General features: G+C 43.0%; 1 protein-coding gene across 1 annotated transcript in view; it reads right to left on the reverse strand.

Moving 5' to 3' along the window:
* CCDC172 (coiled-coil domain containing 172) overlaps positions 1 to 25,835 on the reverse strand; it is an 81,751-nt gene that overhangs the window by 42,208 nt on the left and 13,708 nt on the right. The window contains exons 4-5 of the mRNA XM_030204793.1: positions 25,351 to 25,516; positions 1,612 to 1,713 (exon numbers count right to left, since the gene is read on the reverse strand). Of these exons, the coding sequence (XP_030060653.1) occupies positions 1,612 to 1,713; positions 25,351 to 25,516 (268 nt within the window). The remainder of the gene's footprint in view (positions 1 to 1,611; positions 1,714 to 25,350; positions 25,517 to 25,835) is intronic.

Here is a 25,835-nt window from a genome sequence, read left to right on the forward strand (position 1 = left end):
ACCATAGTCCTACAGCAATTACACAAAGCCAAAAGTTTGAACAAACACGTTCATTCAAGAGCACAATAGCCCTTAAAGTTTGTACTGCAGAAATACCAAATTTATGCTGCCTCTCAATACCTGAAAAATACATGAAGGGTTCTGTAGCACAAAAAAGCTGTTGCTCACCGGTTTATTAGTGAGTGCTTTGTGACAGCAGCTGGGTCATAAAAATCACTATTAAGAACAAAAAAGCAAGGCGATGCAGCAGAGAATTATTCTATCATGTTTAAATGGTTTTGCAGCGAGGTATGACAACATAATACCTGATATTCCTCACAGATATGAGAACATACACTAAACATATTTTATTTTTTCCCTTTAGTCTTGAAGGATACTTCTTGATACTTTTGTTCCTCAAAGATAGCCTATATACTTTGAAACAAAAATATTTGAACTTTAGAATTTGCTTTGTTTCATCAAAGCTCATAGGCGGTCGGTGGCCCAACTGTTTGGGGAGGCTAACGGGGGTGGAGTTAGGGATGGGGCCAGGGGTGGAGCTTAAATCCATAATTGTCTGATAACACACAGAAAAAATATAAATAAAAATAAAAGTCACAATACTTTTATTAAATTTAGATATTAAATATGTATCATATGTCAAAGAATAAAGTGATTGCTCAAAGCATATACTAACCATAATCGCTCAACTGCAAAACACTATGCACATCTTTGTGGAAAAACACACTCAGAACTTTACTGTACCAAAAATATTACACTGGGCAGAACCTAATACACCATTAGGGGCTTATAGCCCATTTAGTTATGTTTAAACAAAAGAGATCTGCAAAAGAGATCTGCATTAAAAATATATTTATTTTTATTTTGACCTATAAAACCACTTGTCCCTGAAACATGCCTAAAAACAGAATAATCCAGTTGTGTATCTAAAATGCTAATTCCTACAAATGAGATGACATTAAAATGTGATTCCATGTGCCCCAGCTTTAGCCTTGTTACGATCAACAATCAAGAACAACCTAGATGCAGCAGCTCAAAAGTTTGTTTGTTTTGTTTGGGCTGAAGGCAGTGAGGATGTCATGCTGGGGAAACACATTAACCAAATTGGCTTCCTTGTTTACTTACTGGGCTACAAAGGCTCACTTCCACTCGTTTTGGGAGTCTTGCATCTTTCTCCCTGTTTCTTCTGCTGCCTGCTGTCTCCCCGGTCGGTCCTCATTTTTACTGCACTGAAGAGTTCTGCCTCGGCACCGGCAATTCAGAGACTCAGAGTCAGCCTTCTGCCAACGTTGGGGCTTCTCCTCAGGGGCGTCCAGGACTCTAACGTTACTTCCTCTTTTCTGCAGAGCTGGGAGGGAGTGAGACATGCCTGAAGAGAAAGCCCCGATGCTGGCAGAAGGCTGACTCCGAATTGCCGGTGCCGAGGCAGAACTCTTCAGTGCAGTAAAAAATGATGATGGAGACGGCGAGCAGCAGAAGAAACACAAGATGGTCAGGGTTGGGCTGGGGAGGCTTAGCCTCCCCAAGCCTCTTATACGGGGCACCTATGTCAAAGCTTATCAAAAGATATATTCACAATCATCATACAAAATTACAAAGTACATATAATACCGTTAAGATTTTTCTTGAGTTCCAATAATTCTTGCATGAGGGCATTCTTCTGTAAATTCAATGCATTTAGGTGGACATTTTCATTTTCCATCAACTCCATTTCTAAGAATAAATATTTTAAAGTTAAAACTTTAATATTAGTGTCAATGTTTCTGGGGATAATATTCAAAACAATTAATCTAAACTGGATAAATGATGAAATTTGTTCTTGCCTGCTAATTTCCTTTCCTTGATTTCTGATAAACTAGTCCAAACTGACAGGTTAATGTCACTCTACCAGCAGATGGAGGCAGAAAGGCTGAACTTTCCAGTGACATCATTATAAAGCAGAGCTGCAAAGTTACCCATTCCATGAGGGAGACTTTTTGGCCAACCCTGGATTTCTGCCAACCTCATCATGGTGCATTATGGAACCTGCATAAATGATTTCAATGGGTAGAATCATGCACTACAAATACTACACTGCTTTGGGGGTGTAAATTTAAAACCCAGAACCAGCAATAAAGTCTCCCTCTTGGAATGGGTAACTTAGCAGCTCTGATAAGAAGTGGTACATGTTCATATGCTAGCACCATTGCTGATATAGAGAAACATACAAGACCCTGTAAAGGAAACCCTATGTAACAGAAGTGAAAATCTTACAGGCATAACTAAGCACAAGGGAAATGCCATGAGAGATCCTCCAAATGCTGCAGTCTTCCTGAGTGGGAAATGGACTGGTCTAGCTGTGATCAAGGAAAGGAAATTAGAAATAAGAATAAATTTCACCTTCCTTTTCATCCTGTTAGACCAGTCCAGACTGGTGGGATGTACCAAAGCTCTACCCCTCAGGGCAAGATAAAGACAAGTCTCTCTCCAGCACCACCTTGTCAAAGGCACCATCTTCCTTCGCCTTGACATCAATTCTTTAATGCTTAACAAGAGTGCAATTAGGACCATATTAATGCTTTATAAATCCCTGCTACAGCTACCACCTGGATGTGAGGTTGCCCAAAACCTCACTGAATGCACCTGGAGACCCTCTAAGCCACAAGTGCTCAACCCAGTCCTCAGGACACACCCAGATAGTCAGGATTTCAGGATATCTTCAATGAATATGCATGAAATAGATCTGCATACAAAGGAGGCAATGAATACAAATCAATCTCATTCATATTCATTATGGGTATCCTGAAACTCTGACTAGCTAAGTGTGTCCCGGGGACTGGGTTGAGTACTACTCTAAGCAGTGCAGGAGTCCTCAAATTCCTGCTAGTGGTGGTGCTGTTTCATTACCACATTTTCAACAGTGAGGAACAAGCAAGTTCTGTAGTGCTGCAGACGACCTGCCTGTCCCTAGTGATTAAAAACAGTATTGAAGCATTGCCCCCCACTGGCATGAATGAGGTTGGAAATCACCGCACAGCTTACTGCAGGGGTGGGCAATCTATGACCTGAAAACAAGTTTTATACGGCCCACAAACAGATCTTCCCACTCCCTTACAGTCCCACGAGATCAAAGAAAAGTACCAGCCCAGCAGTTTATTTTTGGTGCAGAGGAGAGACTTGACACCACATGCATGAAGGTCCTGCCCCCACTGGCAGATACAAATTTATTTATTTAGATTTTGCTCACACCTTTTTCAGTAGTAGCTCAAGGTGAGCTACATTCAGGTACTCTGGATATTTCTCTATCCCAGGAGGGCTCACAATCTAAGTTTGTACCTGAGGCAATGGAGGGTTAAGTGACTTGCCCAAGATCACAAGGAGCAGCAGTGGGATTTGAACCGGCCACCTCTGGATTGGAAGACCGGTGCTCTAACCACTAGGCCAGTCCTCCACTCATAGTGTATAAAGAACATGTCAGAGGTGGTGGGACAAGCAGGGCCTTCGCGCACCTGGCACCAAGGTTCCTCCTCACCAAAGTTAATCACTGGTACTGAGCAAACTTTCCCAGGTACTTTTCCTATGGGATTTGGAGAGATCTGTTTACGGTGAGTGAGGTTAAAGACAAGGGGTGATGTTGGGATCAGGGAGGAGGGGAGATAGAGAGGGAAACCACAGCATATAGACTGTGGGCAGGGAAGAGGCGAACCAGGGCACTGGAATTACCACGCCAACAGCCGCTAGTGTGGCTTTGTAAAAAAAAAAAAAAGGGGGGGGGAAGGGGGAAGTTAGGAACCTAGCACTGATTTCAGCCTTAGGCTTATAAATTACTCATACCTATGTAAAAGAATGACAGGCTGAAATTTACAAGCATAACTAAATTAAGATGAATATTCAGCTGAAAACTTACACAGTGCAAATTTAGATGGTTTGTGGATGTGTGAATCTGGTTATGGAAATGAAAATGTGCAGATGCAGAAATGAAAATGTATACAAGACTAAGGCTGCACGTGTATGTGCCAAGAAACAGATTTCTCTCTATTCCCTTGGAAAAAATATTGAAAAAGTTGAAAAACAAAACAAAACCAAAAACATAGTAGTATCTTAATGGTTAGTGCAAGGGACTGAAAACCTGGAGAACTGGGTTCGATTCCCACTACTGTTCCTTGTGACTCTCGGTAAGTCACCATTACTCCATTACTCCAGGTACAAATAACTTAGAGATGTGAATCCACTAGGTACACAGAAAGTACCTGCATATAATAAATGCAAATCACTTTGATTTTATCACAGAAAAGTGGTATATCAAATCTCAAACCTTTATATGGATATTAGCAAAATAACACAGCGGTATGCATGCAAATCCTGATGGATCATAAAGGATGGAGAAACATTGAAATTGGGTCCAAAATAGGAAAAAAACATACACGGCTGGTCCATACACATGCGGTACCCAACAGCTACAAGGCTCCCCTAGCCGTGGAAGCATCTACAAGGTAAGTATGCTGTTTACCTGTAACAAGAGCTCTCTTGAGACAGAAGAGAATGCAGACACACTTGGTGGTGGTTTCAGACTGATCCTGTCCCCTAGCTATAGTAAGCTTTTGCTTACTGGGAATGTGCAGGTGCTCCCACATTCAGTGCACTCTTCCCCCTATCCTCACTTTGTCTCTAGTTGAACTTGTTACCTAGAAGGGAAAGAGGGTGGGTAATTGTGGCTGTATCGCCCTGCTGTCTACGGAGAACCTCCATTACAGATAAGCAACTGTTTTCTCTGGAGACAAGCAGGGAAAATGCAGGCACATTTGCTGGCAAGTCCCCAGCTGATGTGAGAAGGGCATTTGAAGTAATTAGCAAGCAAAGCGTTTCCAAAGGACAGACTGTCCAAAGCGCATGTCTTGAGCAGAAGATTGGTCTAAGCAGTAATGTTTAGTGAAGGTGTTGAGAGAGAGAGCCAGGCTGTTGCTCTGCAGATATCCTGGAGAGGAGTAGCTTGAAGATGAGACCACTGAGGAGGCTGGGTCTCAGTCTGTGTGCTCCAATGTGGCCAGGTGACAGGTGATTGGCCATGCTGTAGCAGAAATGGATGCCGTCCAAGAGCAACGAGATAAAGTGTTTCAAGGTTGGGAGGACAGGGTTGTTACAGTTGAAAGTAACACATAGTTGAGATAAGCATCAACGGGTTCCACGAGAACAAGAGTTCCATGGGAACAGGAATTCTACGAGAACAGGAGCGCCCTTCTGCAGTCTAAAGAGTGGAGAGCCCACTCTGCCGGGGATGCATGTGGCGGGGAACTGATGATGTGAAAATCTGAGATGACTTTGGAAGGAATTTGGGATGGGTGTGTAAGAGAGCTCTGTTAGAAAAAACTGCATGTAAGGAAAGTAGGTGGCGAGGGCCTGTAGTTCATTGACTCTGGGCGGAAGTGATGGCTGTGAAGAAGATGGTTATCCAGGTTGTTAAGTGCTTGAGGGAGGCTATGCCAAGGGGCCTGAAGGGCTCTATCATTAGTTAATCCAAGATGACGTTGAGGTCCCATGATGAAGAGGGGTCCCACAGAGGACAAATGTTGGTAAGACTCTGAATGAAACGAGAAATAAGGGTGTGAATGGAGATGGGTGTCATGGTAAGCAGAGATGGCAGAGAGATGAAGATGAACAGAGATGATCTTGAGGCCAGAGTCAGAAAAGTATCTGCAGATAGGTCAGAAAACAGTGAAGAGGACAGGACACAGGTACTCAGGTAAAAAATAGGTCCATTTGTATCAATATGGCTTCCTTCTGGATAGCTTTCGGGAAGTAAGAAACTTGGCATGAGATTGGAATGCAATACAGAATGCACCATTCAATCTCCACACAGGTGGGCAGATTGGGGTGGAGAATCTGGCCTTGCTGTTGGGTGAGGAGGGATGGATGCTGACCAAGCAAGATTGGGGGCAAAGAGGTATATTTTCAAAGCGCTTAGCCTGGAATTTTGGTGGGGGGCGGAGCAAGATGGTGGCGGTACCATCTGTCTGCATCGGTGACTAGCTCAACGCTGCTGGAGATTGAAATTACTCTTGGGTCTTTTTCTTTAAAGATTCTTTCTTTTTTCTCTTACCTCTACGATGCCGCACACCAAGAGAAAGGGGACCGTTAGACCGGCGGCCCAGTCGGCGCTAACATCAACGCCCGTCCAGCAGAAGCTTGATCAGTTCCTGACGCGACATTCCACTGTTCAGATTGGAGGTCCTGCTGATATTACGGCGTTAGGAGACGCCGAAATATTGGGTATAGACACGTCGTTGTCCCCTCCAAATATTTGCCCACCTTTGCAACCGGCGACGCTCGACTTCGAGGGTGGAACGCCGATACCGGAAGTCGGAGTAAGCGCTACACCGTTGGGCCAGAAAGTCGGTTTGTTTGCCGGGGCTTCCCTGCCATCGGAGCCAGAGGGCATAATTGCTTCTCAGGAGAGTCCAATAACATCTAAGGCCTCGAATGCAAAGGTAACGCTGGAGACGATATGGGAGGTGCTCCAGCGTTTGGATAATACGATGAGGACTTCAACTAGCAAGATTGATTTACTGACTGAAAAGGTACAGACTTTAAATACTACATTTACTACAATGAAAAGTGAGGTCAATGAGCAAATAAATCTTTTGAATACTGATTCCACCAAAATGAAAGAAACAACTGTTAAGCTGATACAGGACAATACACTAATTCACAACAGATTTGAATACTTTGAAAACTTCAACCGAAGATTGAATCTTCGATTGTTAAATTTTCCTAGGATATCAGTGTATTCACCCATGGATATCTTTAAAAGATTTTTGGTGGAAAACTTAAAGTTTACCTCTGATAATATTCCACCTTTGAGTAAAATTTATTACTTACCATCAAAAAGATCAAATGATGAATTACAGATTCCGCAAGGTGACTTAAATGTATCAGAACTTTTGGAAATCTCCTTGACCTCTAAAACTAATAGGCAAACCCTTTTGGTATCATTTGTGTTTCAACAGGACTTGGAGCTGGTGAGAAAACTGGCTCTAAGAAATTTTCCCCAGACGTTACTAAAGCTACACAAATAAAAAGAAAGGAATTTTTGCTCTTACGACCAGCAGTTTTGACATTGGGGGCCTCTTTCAATCTAAACTATCCGTGTAAATGCATTGTAAAATATATGGATGTAAAATATGTTTTTTTTGTACCGGATCACCTAAAACAATTTATTGCACAAAAGAATATTATGAAAGCTGTTTGAAGCCAACTTGTATTAACTTCAGGGAAAGTAATGAAGATTTACAGTGGTAATATCCATTAAGCTTTACTTATTATTTACTATTTTTGATAAGCTCTTCTCCTGAGTTATCGGCATACTCCCCCAGTTATGGTGGTCTAAGACAAGATGCCTATTTTCTTTTAACTTCTTGTTAGAAATTTTCTTTGTAAACCAAATTAATCTGTTTTTCTTGCACAAGTATTAAAGCTTGTAAAATGTATAAAAGGATAAATAAAAGAATTAATAAAAAATACAAAATAATAAAAAAGCGCTTAGCCTTCCAAAGTTCCATAGAAACCTATGGAACTTTGGAAGGCTGAGTGCTTTGAAAATATGCCTCAAAGTCATCCAAGTTCAGAAGGACAGGAAACCAGATTTGCCATCACTATCATGGTGCAGTGAATATGAAGTGCGTAAAGTCGAACAATCTTCTGAAAAAGACTCTGGAAATGAATGAGAATGGCAGAAAGGTGTAGATGAGATGGTTTGTCCACGGAATGAAGAAGGTGTCCTTGGCAAAGCCGGGGGCTCCTGGCTGAAGGGTGCAGAACTGGGGTCATTTGGGACTGTCTAAAGATGCAAAGAGGTCAATGTGTGGGGTCCCCCAGATGCAAAACACTCTACTGGCTACTGTGAGGTAGAGGGACTACTCGTGTGGGTTGAGTTTGCAGCTGAGCGAGTCCACGATCAGGTTGGACTGACCTGGTATATACATGGCCTAGAGGCTGGCATGCATGGTCAAGGTGGCGGAAGACTTCCTTGCAGAGGCGGACAGATCCTGATCCATCTTGATGTTTTATGCAGAATATAGTGTCTTGGTTATCCGTCTGAATGAGACTCTGCTTGTAGCAAATCCAGGTTTGAAAGGTCTGCAGGGCACAGCTCAGAGCTCTAGATGGTTGATATGGAGCTGAACTTCATGAGAGGCCCAGAGATTGTGTCTGTAGGGTGTCAAAGTGGGCCCCCCAGCCCTTATTGGGGGTGTTGGCGGTGTGAATGAGCAGCCTTCTCAGAGAACAGAGAACTGCATCACCATAGCAGAGACTGTTTTATGGAGACAGGAAGTGGAGTCCATGTGGTAAGTAGTTAGGTGCACTGGTTACAATATAGTTTGAGGTCCCACTGCAAAGGATCCATGTACAACCGCGGATGCGGGACCAAGGAAACCTGTGGCTGCCATGTGGCCGAGTAGCCTGACAACACTGTGGGCAGACATGTGGGGTGCTGAGCGGAACTGGTTGCACAGTGTGACTAAGAACATAAGAGTAGCCACACTGAGTCAGACCAATGGTCCATCTAGCCCAGTATTCTCTTTTCCAAACAGTGGCCAAACCAGGTCACAAGTACCTGGCAGAAACCCAATCGTGGCAACACTTCATACTACAAATCCCAGGGCAAGCAGTTGCTTCCCATGTCTGTCTCAATAGCAGACTATGGACTTTTCCTCTAGGAATTTGTCCAAACCTTTTTAAACCCAGATACACTAAGCGCTGTTACCACCTCCTCCGGCAAAGAGTTCCAGAGCTTAACTATTCATTGAGTGAAAAAATATTTCCTCCTATATGTTTTTAAAGTATTTCCATGTAACTTCCTCGAGTGTCCCCAAGTCTCTGTACTTTTGGAACGAGTAAAAAAACTGATTTACTTCTACTCGTTCTATACCACACAGGATTTTGTAGACCTCAGTCATATCTCCCCTCATCTGTCTCTTTTCCAAGCTGAAGAGCCCTACCCTCTATAGCCTTTCCTCATGCGAGAGGAATTCCATCCCCTTTATCATTTTAGTCACTCTTCTTTGAATCTTTCCTAATTCTGCTGTATCTTTTTGAGATATGGCAACCAGAACACAATATTCAAGGTGTGGACGTACCATGGCACAACAGAAAGGCGTTGAAGTATTTTCGCTCTTATTTACCTTCCCTTTCCTAATAATTCCTAGCATTCCGTTTGCTTTTTTGGCCGAGGTTGCACACTGAGCAGATTTCAGCGTATTATCTACAACAGAATGCTACTCGTCTGATCGGGAAGGTAGAACCCTTGCTGAGGAATCCAGAAGATCTCAAAGATAACAGAGTATGTAGGTTGCAGGGATGCCTTGCTGTAATTGACAATGAAACCCAGGATGGTTCAAATGGTGTTTTCTAAGTGTTCCCTGGAGTGCACCGAGATAAGCCAATTGTAGAGTTATGGCAAGACAAAATGCCCTTGTTTTTGGAGATGGGCTGCTGCTACAGCAAAACACTTGATGAAGACCCATATTGCAGACAAGAGTCTGAAGAGCAGCACTTTATGCTGATAGTGGTGGTTAGCCAGTTGCTGTGGTTGAGAAAGAACAGTGGTGAGCGAAATCATCCTGAACCTTTCGTGTCCGAGGCAGGCATTGAGGAGACATACGTCAAGAATGGGATCAAGACCCCCCCCGGTCTTCTTGGGAATGAAGAAGAAGTTTGAGTACAATCCTTTGCCATGCTGCGGCACTAGCCTGAGCAAGAAGTCCAGCTCCACCACCAGGGTGGGGATGTGGTATGGAGGTTTGGACAGTTGAGGTGAGGGAGACCGGAGGTTAAGTTGAGACAGTACCCTGTTCAGATGACCTGGAGGTCCCACTGTTCCAAGGTGATGGCCCACCAGACTGAGGCAAAGTGGCTGAGCCTCCCCCCCCCCCCCCCCCACACTCACCGGCAGAGTGTCAAAAGTTGGGTTTTGGGCAGCAGAAGGTTGTTCACGTTCCCTATTCCACTGTTTCACAGTGTACAGCTGCATCTGATGGTTGGGATCTGGCAAAGGGGAGAAAACGTCAGCATGGATAGTACTGTTGGAAAAGCTGATGATAGGATCTGTGTTAATTGGAAGGCGAAGTCTTTCGGTAGTGGGATGCATCGTCCAGAGGCTGTGCAGAGAGCTCGCAAATGGTGGAGGAGTCTTGAGTTGGGGGATAGTGTCCTTCACTTTTTCACGAAAGGAGCAGTCTCCAAGGCAGGGAGCATCAACTAAGCAATCGTGGAGGTCATCTCTAACATCAGAGGCTTTCAGCCACGCTATGAGTCAGGTGGCAATGCCGACAGCTGCTGTCCAGGAGACAATATCATAGGCATCATAGTTGGATTTGATGAAAGGTGAATTCTTGGATGGCAAGGATCCCACCTCTCACCAACCTTATTTAACATGACTTAAATGAAATCACCAACGAGATCAACCAAAACCTCCAAATCATGCACACCTGGGCGGATGCATTCCAACTAAAACTTAACGCAGAAAAAACACAATGTCTTGTACATACCTCCCAAAATAACACAAAAACCTTCTCCACCATAATCACACCATACTGTTCTCTTCCTGTCTCACAAAATCTGAAAGTTCTCGGAGTTACTATAGATCAAAACATCACTCTCGATACCCACGTGAAGAACACGACAAAAAAGATGTTCCACACCATGTGGAAACTCAAAAGAGTAAAACCATTCTTCCTGAGACACATCTTCCGCACCCTGGTACAGTCAATGGTAATAAGCCATTTGGACTACTGCAATGCACTATATGCAGGCTGCAAAGAACAGACTATCAAAAAACTCCAAACAGCCCAGAATACTGCCGCCAGACTCATATTTGGAAAAACCAAATATGAAAGTGCAAAACCCCTTAGAGAGAAACTGCACTGGCTCTCACTTAAGGAACGCACTGCATTCAAGATTTGTACGATTGTACACAAAATCATTCACGCACACGCCCCTATCTACATGCTGAACCTAGTGGACCTACCACCCAGAAAACGCCAAAAGAACATCCCGCAAATTTCTCAATTTGCACTTCCCCAGCTGTAAAGGACTAAAATACAAGATGATGCATGCCACCACCTTCTCTTACACGAGCACGCAGATATAGAATGCTCTACCCACAGATCTGAAATCAATTACATAGTAACATAGTAGATGACGGCAGAAAAAGACCTGGACGGTCCATCCAGTCTGCCTAAGAAGATAAATTCATGTGCTACTTTTTTATTTGTACTGTCCTCTTCAGGGCACAGACCGTATAAGTCTGGCCAGCCCTATCCCCGCCTCCCAACCACCAACCCCGCCTCCCACCACCAGCTCTGGCACAGACCGTATAAGTCTGCCCAGCACTATCCCTGCCTCCCACCACCCGCTCTGGCACAGACCGTATGTCTGCCCAGCACTATCCCCGCCGCCCAACCACCAGCCCCGGCACAGACCATATAAGTCTGCCCAGCACTAGTCCCGCCTCCCAACCACCAGCCCTGGCACAGACCGTATAAGTCTGCCCAGCACTAGCCCTGCCTCCCAACCACCAGCTCTGCCACCCATTCTAGGCTAAGCTCCTGAGGATCCCTTCCTTCTGCACAGGATTCCTTTATGTTTAACTTTCGCAAATCTCTGAAGACACACTTCTTCAACAAGGCCTACAAAGAGAACCAACAGCTTCACTGACCCACTTTACAACCCTACCAGCTAGGAAAATCCACTTCCACTATCACCCGCCTAATCACTTCCTCTTTCCTCCCTTACTCTATCTCTGCACACTACTAACTGTATCTATTATGGAATAACAATGTCACAACAAAACTATGTAAGCCACATTGAGCCTGCAAATAGGTGGGATAATGTGGGATACAAATGCAATAAATAATAAATAATAATAATAATAAAGCTGGGAAGCGCTGTCCAGCCCTGCCTCCTCGACCTGCTGGTGGTTCGAGTGCTGGAAGTGAAGAATTTGGAACTGGTGAGCTATGATCTTGGAGGCGAGCATGGCACCTTCATAGACCTTTCTGCTAACCAAGTCCAAGATGTGCAGTTCCTTCATGGAAGAAACACTGAACTGGGATTTGGTTTTCTTGATTGCTGATTCTGAGACCATATAATGGTGTGGGAGCTGTTGTAGGTCATGACCAGGGGGCTTTTAAAACTATGAATTTGAGCTCTAATGCTTTGAGGCCACAGAATGACTGAGGCCTCTGCCAATTGGAAAGTTGGAGGTCTAGTAGAACTTGGGGGACAGGAAGAGCTATAACCTCCCTCAGAGGAGCCTTGCAGGAGTTCAGGATAACATGGAAATCCTGCCGGTCCACAGGTATGTTGACCTTACTAAGGCTGAAGAACTAGACGTTCTGCACGAATTTGGGGTAGCAGTACTCCTCAGTGAGGTCCACAGTGGGTTGAGGAGGCAAGGGAGGGAGCAGATCAGTTGACAGCAAGTGATCCAGCTCTGGTTCTGACCAGGCATCTGGGGAGACAGAATGGTGGTCCGGAGAGTAGTACAGGGAAGGGCATGGTCCCCCAGTCTTGCACAGGTAGTACAGTAGGTGGCAGAACGCAGTGGTCTTGTGAAGTGGAAGGCGGAAAGGGTTCCACAAACCATGTGGTCTCAGGTCGTACCGGGGGGGGGGGGGGGGGGGGGGGGGCAAGTGGTGTGCAATAGTTGAAAGGAAGCAGCCAGTAGGGCTGGCATAGGAGTCAAGGCAGCTAGCTTTTTGGAGGAGAGGACCCCAAAGGGATAATAAGAGAAACACAGGTCTGTGAATGTGGCTTTGGGGCCGAGGCACATTTTGCACTTTTACCATTCTTGTTGGGGCGTGACTTGGCCTTGAAGACTGCCAAGTGGCCAAAACTGAGCCCACAAAGGCAGTCCTAGGGCTGCTGTATGCTGGCTGCTCAGAGTGATGACATGATGAGGCATGAAGGTTAAGCAAAGGCCTGTGGACTTGCGGCTCTGGTCACTCTGTCCAGGTCCCGCTGATATAGCTAGCCTAGGAGTAATTCCTCTTGGTGGAATCTTTCCTGGAAGCCAGCAAGACTCTGAAAGACACCCTACGAGAGGTGTAGGGAGGCAAACGAAGCTCTCAACATCCAGGCCGAGAGAGCCATGTACTGGAGGTTGGGATAAAGAGAAAATCCCTTGTTCTAGGTGGTGAGGTATAGGTAAACACTCCTATCTTCACAGTTCTTTGGAGGACAAATGAAGAAGTAGAGGGAACCACCTTGGCCAAAATGGAGCAATAAGTATCATGGTTCCCTTGTCATCTGAGTTTCAGCAAAATCTTCCCTATCAGAGGAATGGGAGGATATGCTTACAGAGGACCTGTTCCCCAACGGAGAAACATCCCACAGCAGGCTAGCAGTAGATGCCTAAGTATGGAGCAGTACGGAGGGACTTTGTTATTGGGATGAGTAGCAAAAAGATCCACTGTAGGGGTGCCCCACTCTCAGACAATCTTGCAGGCATGCCCATATTCAGAGACCACTCGTGCAGCTTGACCCTGCTCAACCTGCCAGTCTGTTCTGCTTCCCCGCCAAATATTGCCATAAATTGGTAGCCCATTCTGACAGCTTCCTGATACAAGGGATAGGATCCTGTACCTTCCACCTTCACAGAATACATGGCAACCTGGTTGTCTATTTGAATTAGGATAATTTTGTTCAGCAGTCACTCTCCAATAGCCTTTAAAGCATTCCAAACTTACTGGGTATGAAGCCCATCTATCATGGTCCCCCTCCCTACTACTACTACTATTTAGAATTTCTATAGCGCTACAAAGCGTACGCAGCGCTGCACAAACATAGAAGAAAGACAGTCCCTGCTCAAAGAGCTTACAATCTAGTAGACAAAAAATAAAGCAAACAAATCAATTAATGTGTAGAGGAAAGAGGAGAGGAGGGTAGGTGGAGGCGAGTGGATACAAGTGGTTACGAGGCAAAAGCAATGTTAAAGAGGTGGGCTTTCAATCTAGATTTAAAGATGGTCCTGCTCCCCCTACCCTAGGGTGGATGTACCCGTGGTCACAATTTTCTGAGGCAGATAAATTTGATCCTGGGGAACTGAGTTCGATTCCCACTGCAGCTCCTTGTGACTCTGGGCAAGTCACTTAACCCTCCATTGCCCCTGGTACAAAATAAGTACCTGAATATGTAAACCGCTTTGAATGTAGTTGCAAAAGAAAGGCAGTATATCAAGTCCCATTTCCCTTCTTTGTTGCCACCAAATTGGATTACTGTAACATTGTTTACACAGGGTTACCACCTTCTCTGAAGAAACTCCAGACAGTTCAAAACACTGCCATTCAGATACTTTCACATGCACCCAAGTTTCATCATCTCATTCATCTATTTATGAATCATTGGTTATCTATCCCCTTCCATATTCAAACTACTTACTCTGGCTCAAAATTCTACACACAAATGCCCCAAGATCTCTCTGTTCCCTTATTTCCCCTTATGTTCTGCCCGTTCATTACATTCTTGAGGTACTCACCGTATTGCAATTCTAGCCGTTTATTGTACAAGATACTCACCATTTGGCTTTCTTTTCTATTGTTCTAATTCTTTAGAATAGTCTGCCCCCAAAAGTTTGCTCTGAACAATCTTACAGAAAATGTAGGATTCTGGTAAAGATGCGTGTTTTCCAAAGCTTTTACCGCAGATATAGGCTCCTAACCAGATAGACAGTATATTGTGTATGAGGTTACCTTTGCTTTTGGTTTTTATTCTATTTTGTTACGTGTTTTTTTGTTTTAATATAGTTCTTTTATTCTTTCCTGTTTAAATTGTAGTTCCTTTCCTATTAAATAAATATTTTTAGTTTTTTAAATTTTAATTTGTAAACCACTTTGATTTTTGCTGAAAGGTGGTATAATCAAGTCAAAAATAAACAAACATACTCTTATGTGTAAGATGGATCAGCTACTAGAGCCTAGAAGTTCACTAACCCTGCATGCTGAAGGAGAAATTAGATCTTACCTGCTAATTTGCTTTCCTTTAGTCCCTCCGGACCGGACCAGGATTGGACTGTTGGGTTGTGCCCGCCTACCAGCAGGTGGAGACTGAGAAAAAACTCTGACTCTAGAGAGCCAATAGGAGCCCTGGCCATGTGACCTTAGCCTCAGTATTTGAATAACAAAGCAGGAAAGAAAGAAAGAACTTCTGTGCCGTATGGAATCCTAGCAGCCACAAATTCCTCGGCAAAACCAAGTACTAGATCTCACCAGCAACTCTCACCAGAGAAGTGGTATGGCCCATTTGTATTAGAGCTCACCAGCAACTCTCACCAGAGAAGTGGCATGGCCCATTCATATTAGAGCTCACCAGCAACTCTCACCAGAGAAGTGGCATGGCCCATTCATATTAGAGCTCACCAGCAACTCTCACCAGAGAAGTGGCATGGCCCATTCATATTAGAGCTCACCAGCAACTCTCACCAGAGTAGTATGACTCAAGGTTTTATATATATTCCATCAACTGAGCTCACCAGCAACTCTCACCAGAGAAGTGGCATGGCCCATTCATATTAGAGCTCACCAGCAACTCTCACCAGAGAAGTGGTATGACTCACTTAAGGTTTCATATATATTCCATCAACTGAGCTCACCAGCAACTCTCACCAGAGAAGTGGTATGACCCATTAAGGTTTTATATATATATTCCATCAACTGAGCTCACCAGCAACTCTCACCAGAGAAGTGTTATGACATATTTAAGGCTTTATATATATATATATTCCAGCAACTGAGCTCACCAGCAACTCTCGGCAGAGAAGTGGTATGACATATTTAAGGCTTTATATATATTCCAGCAACTGAACTCACCAGCAACTCTCACCAGAGAAGTGGTATGACCCATTAAGGTTTTATATATATTCCAGCAACCGAGCTCACCAGCAACCACCAGAGAAGTGGTATGGACCACGCAAAGTCTTTTTTTTTTTTTTTAAACATTCCACGTGTGGTAAAGGAACGAATACACTTCCAAACTTAATAAAAGAATCTAAAGAGTTGATAGAACATGGGAGGGGCCTGGTCCGGTCCGGAGGGACTAAAGGAAAGCAAATTAGCAGGTAAGATCTAATTTCTCCTTCCTTAGCATCCCTCCGGACCAGGATTGGACTGTTGGGAAGTACCAAAGCAGTAATCTTACGGGAGGGACAGACATTGAGAATGTGGTAGAGTCCCTGAAGACACCCAAACTAGGATGAATACGAAGCCAAAGCTTGACGATCCAAGAACCGCAATAAACTAAATAGAATGACTACAAAGCAAAAAAGCTGAGGCTGAAAAGTCCAAGCGACGCTGAAAATTGTCCCCTACCAAGTGACCGCTATATATTGTCCCCTACCGCATCAGTGCAGCAGAAAGGACAGAAAGACTCGAGAAAAAACGACTGAAAGAAGGATGACAAAGGTAGAAGCAGAGCCGCCTGGAAACAAAAAACTGCAATGAATCTACCTCAGCTGAGAAAGTGGAAACCGAAATCCTGAAGTACAATACTCCAGATATTGTAGACTATTGCTGACCTAGCAACAGATTGGAAGTATGTAAAGCCTGTCAGTGAGAAAGTACCTGATCACTAGAAGCTAAATAGGTAAAAACAAGAATGCAGTTAAATACTATGCAGAAGAAGGTACCTAAATCCTTGCTGCAAACTAGACTGAAGGTCCAAATAAACTGACAGCCGCTGCAGTTACCCAACATGAAAAAAAAAAAAACATATCTCAGAGCGCAATTCAACTGAGAGAGAAAGAATCATCTGTAGCTGTTGCCTCTGCAAGCCAGTCACCTGAGACTCTTGTCGTAGACCCCAATTAGTGAAAACGGGAATAAATCAACAGTAGACAATTGTTAGTACCTTTCATCTGTTAGAAACATATAGAAGTCCATAAAACACTACACAGTTCCAGGAACAACATGTATAGAATGTTTGTACGTTTAGGAATCTAGCCAGGTGCTAATGGTCTGGATTGGCCGTGGACAGAAACGTGGGCTCAATAGGACCTTTGAGCTTTTCCCAGTGTGGAATTACATATGTACTTATGTAGTAGAACTATAAATATACATATATATTTTCACAGATGCAGCCATCAAAAAACTGGTCACTGTGTATATGCTCCCGGCATACCTGCAGGAAGAATGCTCAATCTCAACCACCAGACCACTAGTGAGAATACAGAGGCCAACTGAGCGGAGGGATTCCATCAGAGATAAATATCTGGATAGGAGAGAGCATCTATCTCTGCCGCTGACAAGTCTTTTTAGCAAGAGAGTAAGCGAGGCACATGGAAGGTCAGGGCGAAAAGAAATAGTTGTAGAACTGGGACCTCCCCTTAAGGTACTATCCACTGAGAACTCTTTTTTTTTCCTTCAATGGTCACGAAATTGACAGAGTGAAAAGCTGCCCAAAAAAGACTACCGAGACTCCAAAGCGAATGAAGAAAAAATTCCTTCTTGGGAGCTAGAAAGTAAAATTTTACTCTGCAAAATAGAGCAAGGTAATGGCCGAAGGCCCAAGAACATCCAGAGAAAACAGAAAGTGGGACGCTTGTAGAGAAGACAAAAACAGTCTGCGCCAACTTGACTAAACAAAGAGAGAAAAAATAGAAACATGCTATGAAATCTAATGAGATCACACGAGAGCTCAAAAGAGAGCTCAAATGAGAGACCTGGCTACATGCACCCCATAACCTAGGGTGTGCCCAAAATGCACCACCTGTTGCTTGACCTGACAACTCTGCCAATAAGACTGTCTGTAATGAACCAGACATCTATGGAAAGGATGAAACGACGAGACGTAGTTTCATGAGCGCCGCTGCTACTATGACCATAACTTAAGAAAAAAGTGCGCGGAGCCGACGCGAGACCGAAGAGCAGGGCAAGAAAACTGGTAATGAGGACCTTATCATCCTCGTATCACGGACATTACTCCTCCTATACTGAGATGTACTAAGATGTACCGACCCACATCCATAAGAAATGAATGTGGTACTTGCAACCTGGATTGACCACAACTGAGAACAGGATGCTGGGGTTAATGGACTCTTAGACTTTCCCCGTATGACCATACTCATATACTAATAGCAAAAATGCACAGGAAGTGAAAGAATCACCTTCCAATTGAAAGGAAGGTCTGGAATGAGGACATATAGAATGAAAATGAAAGGATCACCATATGTTGAGCGTGGACTGAGACACACTGGCCTTTAATTTTACCGGATCTCCCCAAACCTCGTATCATATCATGCCTCCTTCCTCACTGAGATGTACAGAGATGAACAGATGCACACTCACAAGATATGAATGTGGTATTTGCAATCTGGATTGACCCCATCTGAAAACAGGATGGGGACTCTTGGCCTTTCCAATTATGGCAACACTTATGCCCTTATGGCAAAAAATGCACAGAAAATGAGTGAATCTCCTTCCAAGAGAAAAAAAACTCTGGAGAGAGGAAGAATAAAATGAAAATGAAAAGGAATAGACCTGGAAAATACCTATTACGGAAAAGGTGGTGAATTTGTGCCACAGGAGACAAGACTGTACCTGACGTCAAGAAAGCTTGAAACAAGACCCTAAAATCTGTAAGGAAGAGAAAGGGATAGCAGATGTTATGGATGGTCATACTGGACAAAACCAGAATGTTTACCATGTGCCCAGGCTGAATAGATAGAGGAAACAAAAATACAAGTAGATGGCATGAGGACCTCCCACTATCCTTAAGTGGGAGAAAATGCAAATTGACCTGATAACTTTACTCCCTAAGTGGACATATATCTTGTAAGTCCTAGAAGAAAACTAAGATAACACATGAGAAACTCCAAGACAGTTGGAAAGTAGAGAAGATGTGAATAAAACATGCCTTCTAAAGCATCTGAGAAAACTGGGTGCTCGGTAGACAGGACTGAGTCTCCTAGAATATGAGAACCATCTGAACCATGTAGCCTATGCAACTGTCATCTGCTATGCCAAAGAGAACACATAGCCATGAAAGAAAATTGCTGAAAGGAAGACCTTATGTCCAGAATTGCAAAGTACGCAACAATTGAGTATCAGACAATGTATTTCATTGCACATGGCATCTGAACCATATAGCCTACGCTCTAGAGAACGTTTGTTAAGATCTTAAAACACTGTATAAGAACATAGCCACGGAGGAAAATTTCCTGAAAGGAATTAAGATCTTATGTCCAGCATTGTAAAGTACCAAACAATGGCACCTGAACCAGATAGCCTATGCCATAGAAAATGTTTGTTAAGTTCTTAAAACACTGTATAACATCATAGCCATGAAGGGAAATGCTTGAAAGGAGCTAAGATATTATGGCCAGATTTGTAAAGTACTAATCAATTGACTATTAGACAATGTAGTCCTATTCACCAGGAAATGAGAAAGACACAGAGTGACACACACTGGACCTCCTGCGCTAGACAATAGCAAAGACCTTTCCTCCAAACATCACACACAAGGGAAAGGAATAGGAAATTGGTTATTTTGGAGCTGAGATATAATTTAATTCGCCCCATTGTCTAAAACAGAGAATTCCCGACTGAGCTGCACTTTGAAATCGGAGTCTTGCCAAGAACAAAGAAATCGCCAACTGAGCTGCACTTTAATTCACAACATTGCTAGCAACCAAAAAGTCCCCGACGGAGAAAAAACAGAGGGAAAAACAAAATGAGCGCCATTCGCATCGTAACATTTCGTTTTTTTTTTTTTTTGTGTTTTAATAGCTTCAAAAATACATGTAAAAATTAATTGCGGGGAAAATATACTACCAATTGCCCCAACTACCGTAGAAACAATATCTCCTTTCCATTGCACAAACAGCCAAACACAGTAAAAGCAGAAAAACGCTGCCGCATCAAGGGAAATTGCAGCTGCAGGCAAAACAATGGCGGCCAAGCGCGCCAAAATGAGAAGAATAAAGTTTGGGGGAGAAAACCACTGACCAGACCGACGAAGAAGCAGGAAATCCGTGCCGCTGAAAAACAGATAACCTCCGATGCCGCACAAAACATGGTTTAGCCTCTGGCCCGACAGGAACCGTCAATACAGCTCCCAAGCTATACAGACCTGTCCAAGAGCGAGCACGAGCTTAACAGTTCGCGCCTCTTTTTTTTTTTTTTTTTTTTACAACTACCGCCGCTAACAACGCCGGATAGCAGAGGAAAAATAATGAAGATAACAAAAAACCACCGATTAAAGTCACAGACGCTGACTTTTCACTTTTTTTTTTTTTTTTTTTTTTAAATAGCTCCGCCAGAAAAGAAAATAAAGACTCTTCAAACAGAATAAGACAGAAGAGCTACCTGCTCGTTATAAGACTGGGGAAAGCAAAAACTACTTCCTTTAAATTCCTTTCATTTGAATTAATTTTTTAAATTTTCTTTTACTTGATTTAATTCTTTAAAAACAGCTGCCTATTAAAAGTGGCTGCCTCTCCCAAAGACGGTACACCTTTCCAGAGAAAGGGACGGCCCTTCCCTGCTAAGCCCGGGAGATGGGGAGGAAGGGGGGTGGACTCGAGACACCCGAGTTTAACACCCCAGAGGCTGTCAAAGAAAGAAAAGAAACCCTGTCAAGCCTCTAATTACGATTCCAGGCACAGAAAAAGTATTATAAATATATCTGTAATATCTTATAGAGAAAAAGAGAGAGAGAGACTAATGGGCTCACTTCCTACCTGCTGGGAGACTGAGAAAATACTGAGGCTAAGGTCACATGGCCAGGGCTCCTATTGGCTCTCTAGAGTCAGAGTTTTTTCTCAGTCTCCACCTGCTGGTAGGCGGGCACAACCCAACAGTCCAATCCTGGTCCGGTCCGGAGGGATGCTAAGGAAGTGACTGTTACCAATGACAATGTGGAGGGCTTGATAGGAGGTCCGAGTACAGAAAGTGCCTCATATAGCAAACAACTGAAGGCTGAGTAGAAATGGGCTTACCTTCTATACAATAAGCTCCAAATGCACTGAGGAGTCTTACAGGGTTGGTCTTGAGACCAGACTCAGAAAGGTGTTAACGTGGAAAAGGTATTCAAGCAAAAAGGATCTATAGCCTTGCCCTTACACCAGATGGCATACTTCCTCCACTTCCTAGTGGAATCTCTCCTGTTAATCAAGTAAAACTTAGTAAACACCCTGTGGAAGTTGTAAGGAATTGACATCTAGCCTCTCAACATTCAGAAGGCCCATCTCCGAGTGGAGAAGAAAGGCATCCGAGGATGCCTTGTGATCCCAGTCTGGAGTAGTATTTGGGGGGGGGGGGGGGGGGGGGGAGCTCTGTAGTTCAGGTGAGTGGCAAAGTGGTCTACTGACTGGGGTGGGGGGGCCCCCACTCTCAGAAGATCTCCAATTACACTCATGTTCACCAACTCGTGCAGTTGCAAGACCCAACTCAGTCTCTCTGCCAGACAATTGTTCTTCCCTGCCACATAAGTGACTCCGAGAACCACTGCATGAGAGGTAGGCCAGTGCCACATTCTGACCACTTCCTAACCCATGCCTCCCTGCTTATTGTTAAAATACATTGCAACCTGATTGTCTGTTTTAATGAAACTAATTTTGTGCATAGGACAATCTCTAAAAGCCTTTAGAACACTTCATATGGATCTTAGCTTAAGCGGGTTAATCATGTTGTCTTCCTAAAACTATCACTGACCATTGGTTTGGAGCCCATCTACAAGAGCTGCCCAGCCCAGATTGGGTGCATCTGTCAATGTCTTGTGGGGGGGAGAATTTGGAACGGCTGTCACTTGGCCAAATTGTTATGCATTTTCCACCAAGAAAGAGACCTCCTGAGGGAGGAAAGGAGTGACAATGATAACATCTACGATATTCCTGGTGCCTCGAGACCACTGGGAAGCTAGAGTCCATTGGGACAGCCTCACAAATGGAGAAGTGCCATGGGCATAACATGTACTGTTGAAGCTATGTGACTTAGCAATATCAACATTTGTCAAGCTGATAGCTGCTGGCTCTGCCAAACTACTACTACTACTTATCATTTCTATAGCGCTACTAGACATACACAGCGCTATAGTGCTAGAGAAAATCAGGATTCTGTGTGCTGGAAGAAAAGACCTGACCTGAACAGTGTCTAGCAGGGCTCCCATGAATTCCAGTTGTTGGCTCTAGATGGGACTTGGAGTAGTTAATGATGAACTGCGAATGGATTCTTGCAATCCCCTCCTTGGATGTGCTCTTAACCATGCAATCATCCAGGTAGAAAAACACGTGCACTCCAAATCTGCATAGTACTGCTACAATTACTAACAAACATTACTTGATGCTAGGTTCCAATTTATGAGTCACCACCCAAGAAAAAGATCTACGTGTCAGCATGGCCAGTATGCTTAATTTTTCTACTCAGTGTATGGCGGTGGCTACTGCCACCAAAAAAGCAACAGAACGCTAGGAACCAATAGGAAGGAATGGTGACCAAACAACTCACAAACTGCTTAAACAAATTCTCAATACTACATGACTCCCAGTCAGGATTTCGGTCTAACCATAGTACTGAAACAGTACTAGTTACTCTCATGACTAAATTCAAACAACTGATTGCAACTGGCAAGAACGTACTACTCCTACAATTTGACATGTCCAGCGCCTTCGACATGGTTGATCACGGAATACATATCCTAGAGTACTTCGGAATTGGAGGCAACGTTCTCGATTGGTTCAAAGGGTTCCTAACCACAAGATCATACCAAGTGACATCTAATTCGACTACATCAGCCACATGGATACCCGAATGTGGAGTTCCACAGGGATCCCCCCTCTCACCGACCTTATTCAACTTAATGATGATACTCTTGGCCAAACTACTATCAAACCAAAACCTCAATCTATACATATACGCAAATGACGTAACAATCTACATCCCATTTAAACAAGATTTAAAGGAAATTTCCAATGATATCAACCAGAGCCTATATATCATGCATTCATGGGCGGATGCATTTCAGCTGAAACTCAATGCAGAAAAAACCCAATACCTAATACTCACTTCTCAACATAACACAAACAAATTCACCACCATTAACACACCAAAACTGAATCTTCCAATTTCGGTCACCCTAAAAATTCTTGGAGTTACCATTGATCGTCACCTAACACTTGAAAATCTCGCGAAAAATACAACCAAGAAGATGTTCCACTTAATGTGGAAATTAAAAAGAGTAAGACCTTTCTTCCCAAGGAACGTCTTCCGCAACCTGGTACAATCAATGGTACTCAGCCATCTAGACTATTGCAATGCACTCTATGCTGGCTGCAAAGAGCAAATAATCAAGAAACTTCAGACAGCCCAGAACACTGCAGCTAGACTCATATTCGGCAAAACAAAATATGAAAGTGCTAAACCCCTACGAAAAAAGCTACATTGGTTCCCACTCAAAGAACGCATCACGTTCAAAATATGTACCCTAGTTCACAAAATCATTCATGGAGATGCCCCAGCCTACATGTCAGACCTGATAGACTTAACACCCAGGAACGCTAAAAAAACATCCCGCACATTCCTTAATCTTCACTTCCCCAACTGCAAAGGTCTAAAATATAAACTAACGCATGCATCAACCTTTTCCTACTTGAGCACACAATTTTTGAACATACTGCTGCGCAACCTAAAAATGATCTATGAACTAACTAACTTCCGCAAACTATTGAAGACCCATCTCTTTAACAAGGCATACCACAAAGATCAACAAATGTGAACTCCTACACATATATCCAGTACTGCCTTACGATATTTGCTTGTTATACTATTATCATGCTTTATCATTATCATGTTTACCCAAGATTTTTTGCAATACTAAATGTCTATTTTCTTATATATTTCCACTATTCATGATGTATTGTAAGCCACATTGCGCCTGCAAAGACGTGGGAAAATGTGGGATACAAATGCAATAAATAAATAAATAAAATAAATAGAAAACAAGACAAAGAATATTATAATGCCTCTGTAATCTCTCCATGGTTCAACCTCACCTTGAGTATTGAGTGCAATTCTAGTTGCTGTATCTCAAAAAATATTTGGAAGAATTAGAAAAAATTCAAAGAAAGGCAACCAAAACGATTAAGGGGATGGACTCATCATATGAGCAAAGACTTAAGAAGTTTGGGCTCTTCAGCTTGGAAAACATCTACAAAATTCTGAGTGGAGTAGAACAGGTAAACGTGAATAAACTGTTTACTTTTTTCAAAAAGTAAAAAAAAGATTAGGGGGGAAATTTGGAACGAGGGGAGGGGAAGTTTGGAACGAGGGGGGGATAAAAGTGAAGGGATGGGGGAAGGGGGAGGGGAAATAAAATAAAAAATCAGATCAGGTTAGAGCTTATATGTTGATGTTTTAACTTTTGCATAGTACAAGAGACCAAGTCTCTCTGAATTTGTTATCTTGTGTTGCTAATAAAACTTTCTGCAAATTAAAAAAAAAAAAAAAAGATTAGGGGACACTCAATGAAGTTACATGGCAATACTTTTAAAACTAAGAGGAGAAAATTTTCCCTCAACGAATAGTTAAGCTCTGGAACTCATTGCCAGATAATGTGGTAACATTTAGCGTATCTAGACAGGTTCCTGAACAAAAACTCCATATTCCGCTATTAAGCTAGACATGGATTAAGCCACTACTTATCACAGGATTGATATCATGGAATCCTGCAACTCACTGGGATTCCCAACTTAGCAACATACTGGTTAAAAACGACTACTGCGCTGGGTACACTTATTAAAACCACTGGGAGCCTTAAGGAACATTTTGGAAAAAATAGCCAAGGCAAAATCAAATGATTATTTTGAAACAAAGATATCCTGACTAGGACGCTTAAGGCCTAAGAGGGCAAAGTAAGCTGAGAAAAATAAAAGGAAACTTTACAAACCTGCTGAAAATCTGACTGGGACACATAACAAAAAGGAGGGGAGAAGGCACTCGTCCCACACAATCACTTACAAAAGGTAGAAAATGAAATTCAGGCAAAAATTGCAGGAGGTGAAGAGACATGTGAACTGAAAGGATATGCCAACAAACCACCACACACAGCTCATAGAAAAGAAGAGACTGGCTTGATTCTGGGCAACTACGACCAGCAAGAAGATGCACACATGCAGGATGCCCTGCCCACAAAGGCTTTAAGAAGCTGCTGGTCCCCACACAAGACTATCTGCCAACATCACCGATCAGCATGGAGATATCATCCTGCCTGTCCTTGAAGAATTAACTTTGTCAGTAGTTCAATAAAACTAATTTTACATGAAACTGCTTTCAGGACTAACTAAATAATCAAAACAAGCTTAGCTGCACTAAAAAATATTATGCATACCTTCTTTCAAAATATTTGCTTCTTTTTCCAAGGTAAATATTTCTGTCCTCAATTTTTTCTCTATTAACAGAGATCTAGTATTTGTCAGTCCATACTCATCATTAAATTCTGAAACTTCTCTCATAAATTTCTTCTGTTCTTCATTAGCTGTTTTCTTTGTATGTTCCTGAAACAAATATAAAGCAAAACTGCTTAACAACAACAGGTACTTGAGAGGTAGACATCAGTATAAACTATACATAAAAGTGGATAAATATTTTCTAAAACATGTCGGCATGGAGTAGCTCTCTCTGAACTCAAGCACAATCAGTAAAAGAGTGAGAATGGATGCACCTTCCTATGCCGGTAGCTGCAAAGTCTAGATATATGCTTAACAATAAACCTTTTACCAGTTCTTAAAACAGTATATGCAAAGAATCCTTTTAACAATAAACCCATGAGAGAAATACTGTCTGGGATTCCCATGTGTGTGGGTTTTTTTTTTT

This window comes from Microcaecilia unicolor, chromosome 5 (assembly GCF_901765095.1).
Source record: "Microcaecilia unicolor chromosome 5, aMicUni1.1, whole genome shotgun sequence".
Lineage (NCBI taxonomy): Eukaryota > Metazoa > Chordata > Amphibia > Gymnophiona > Siphonopidae > Microcaecilia > Microcaecilia unicolor.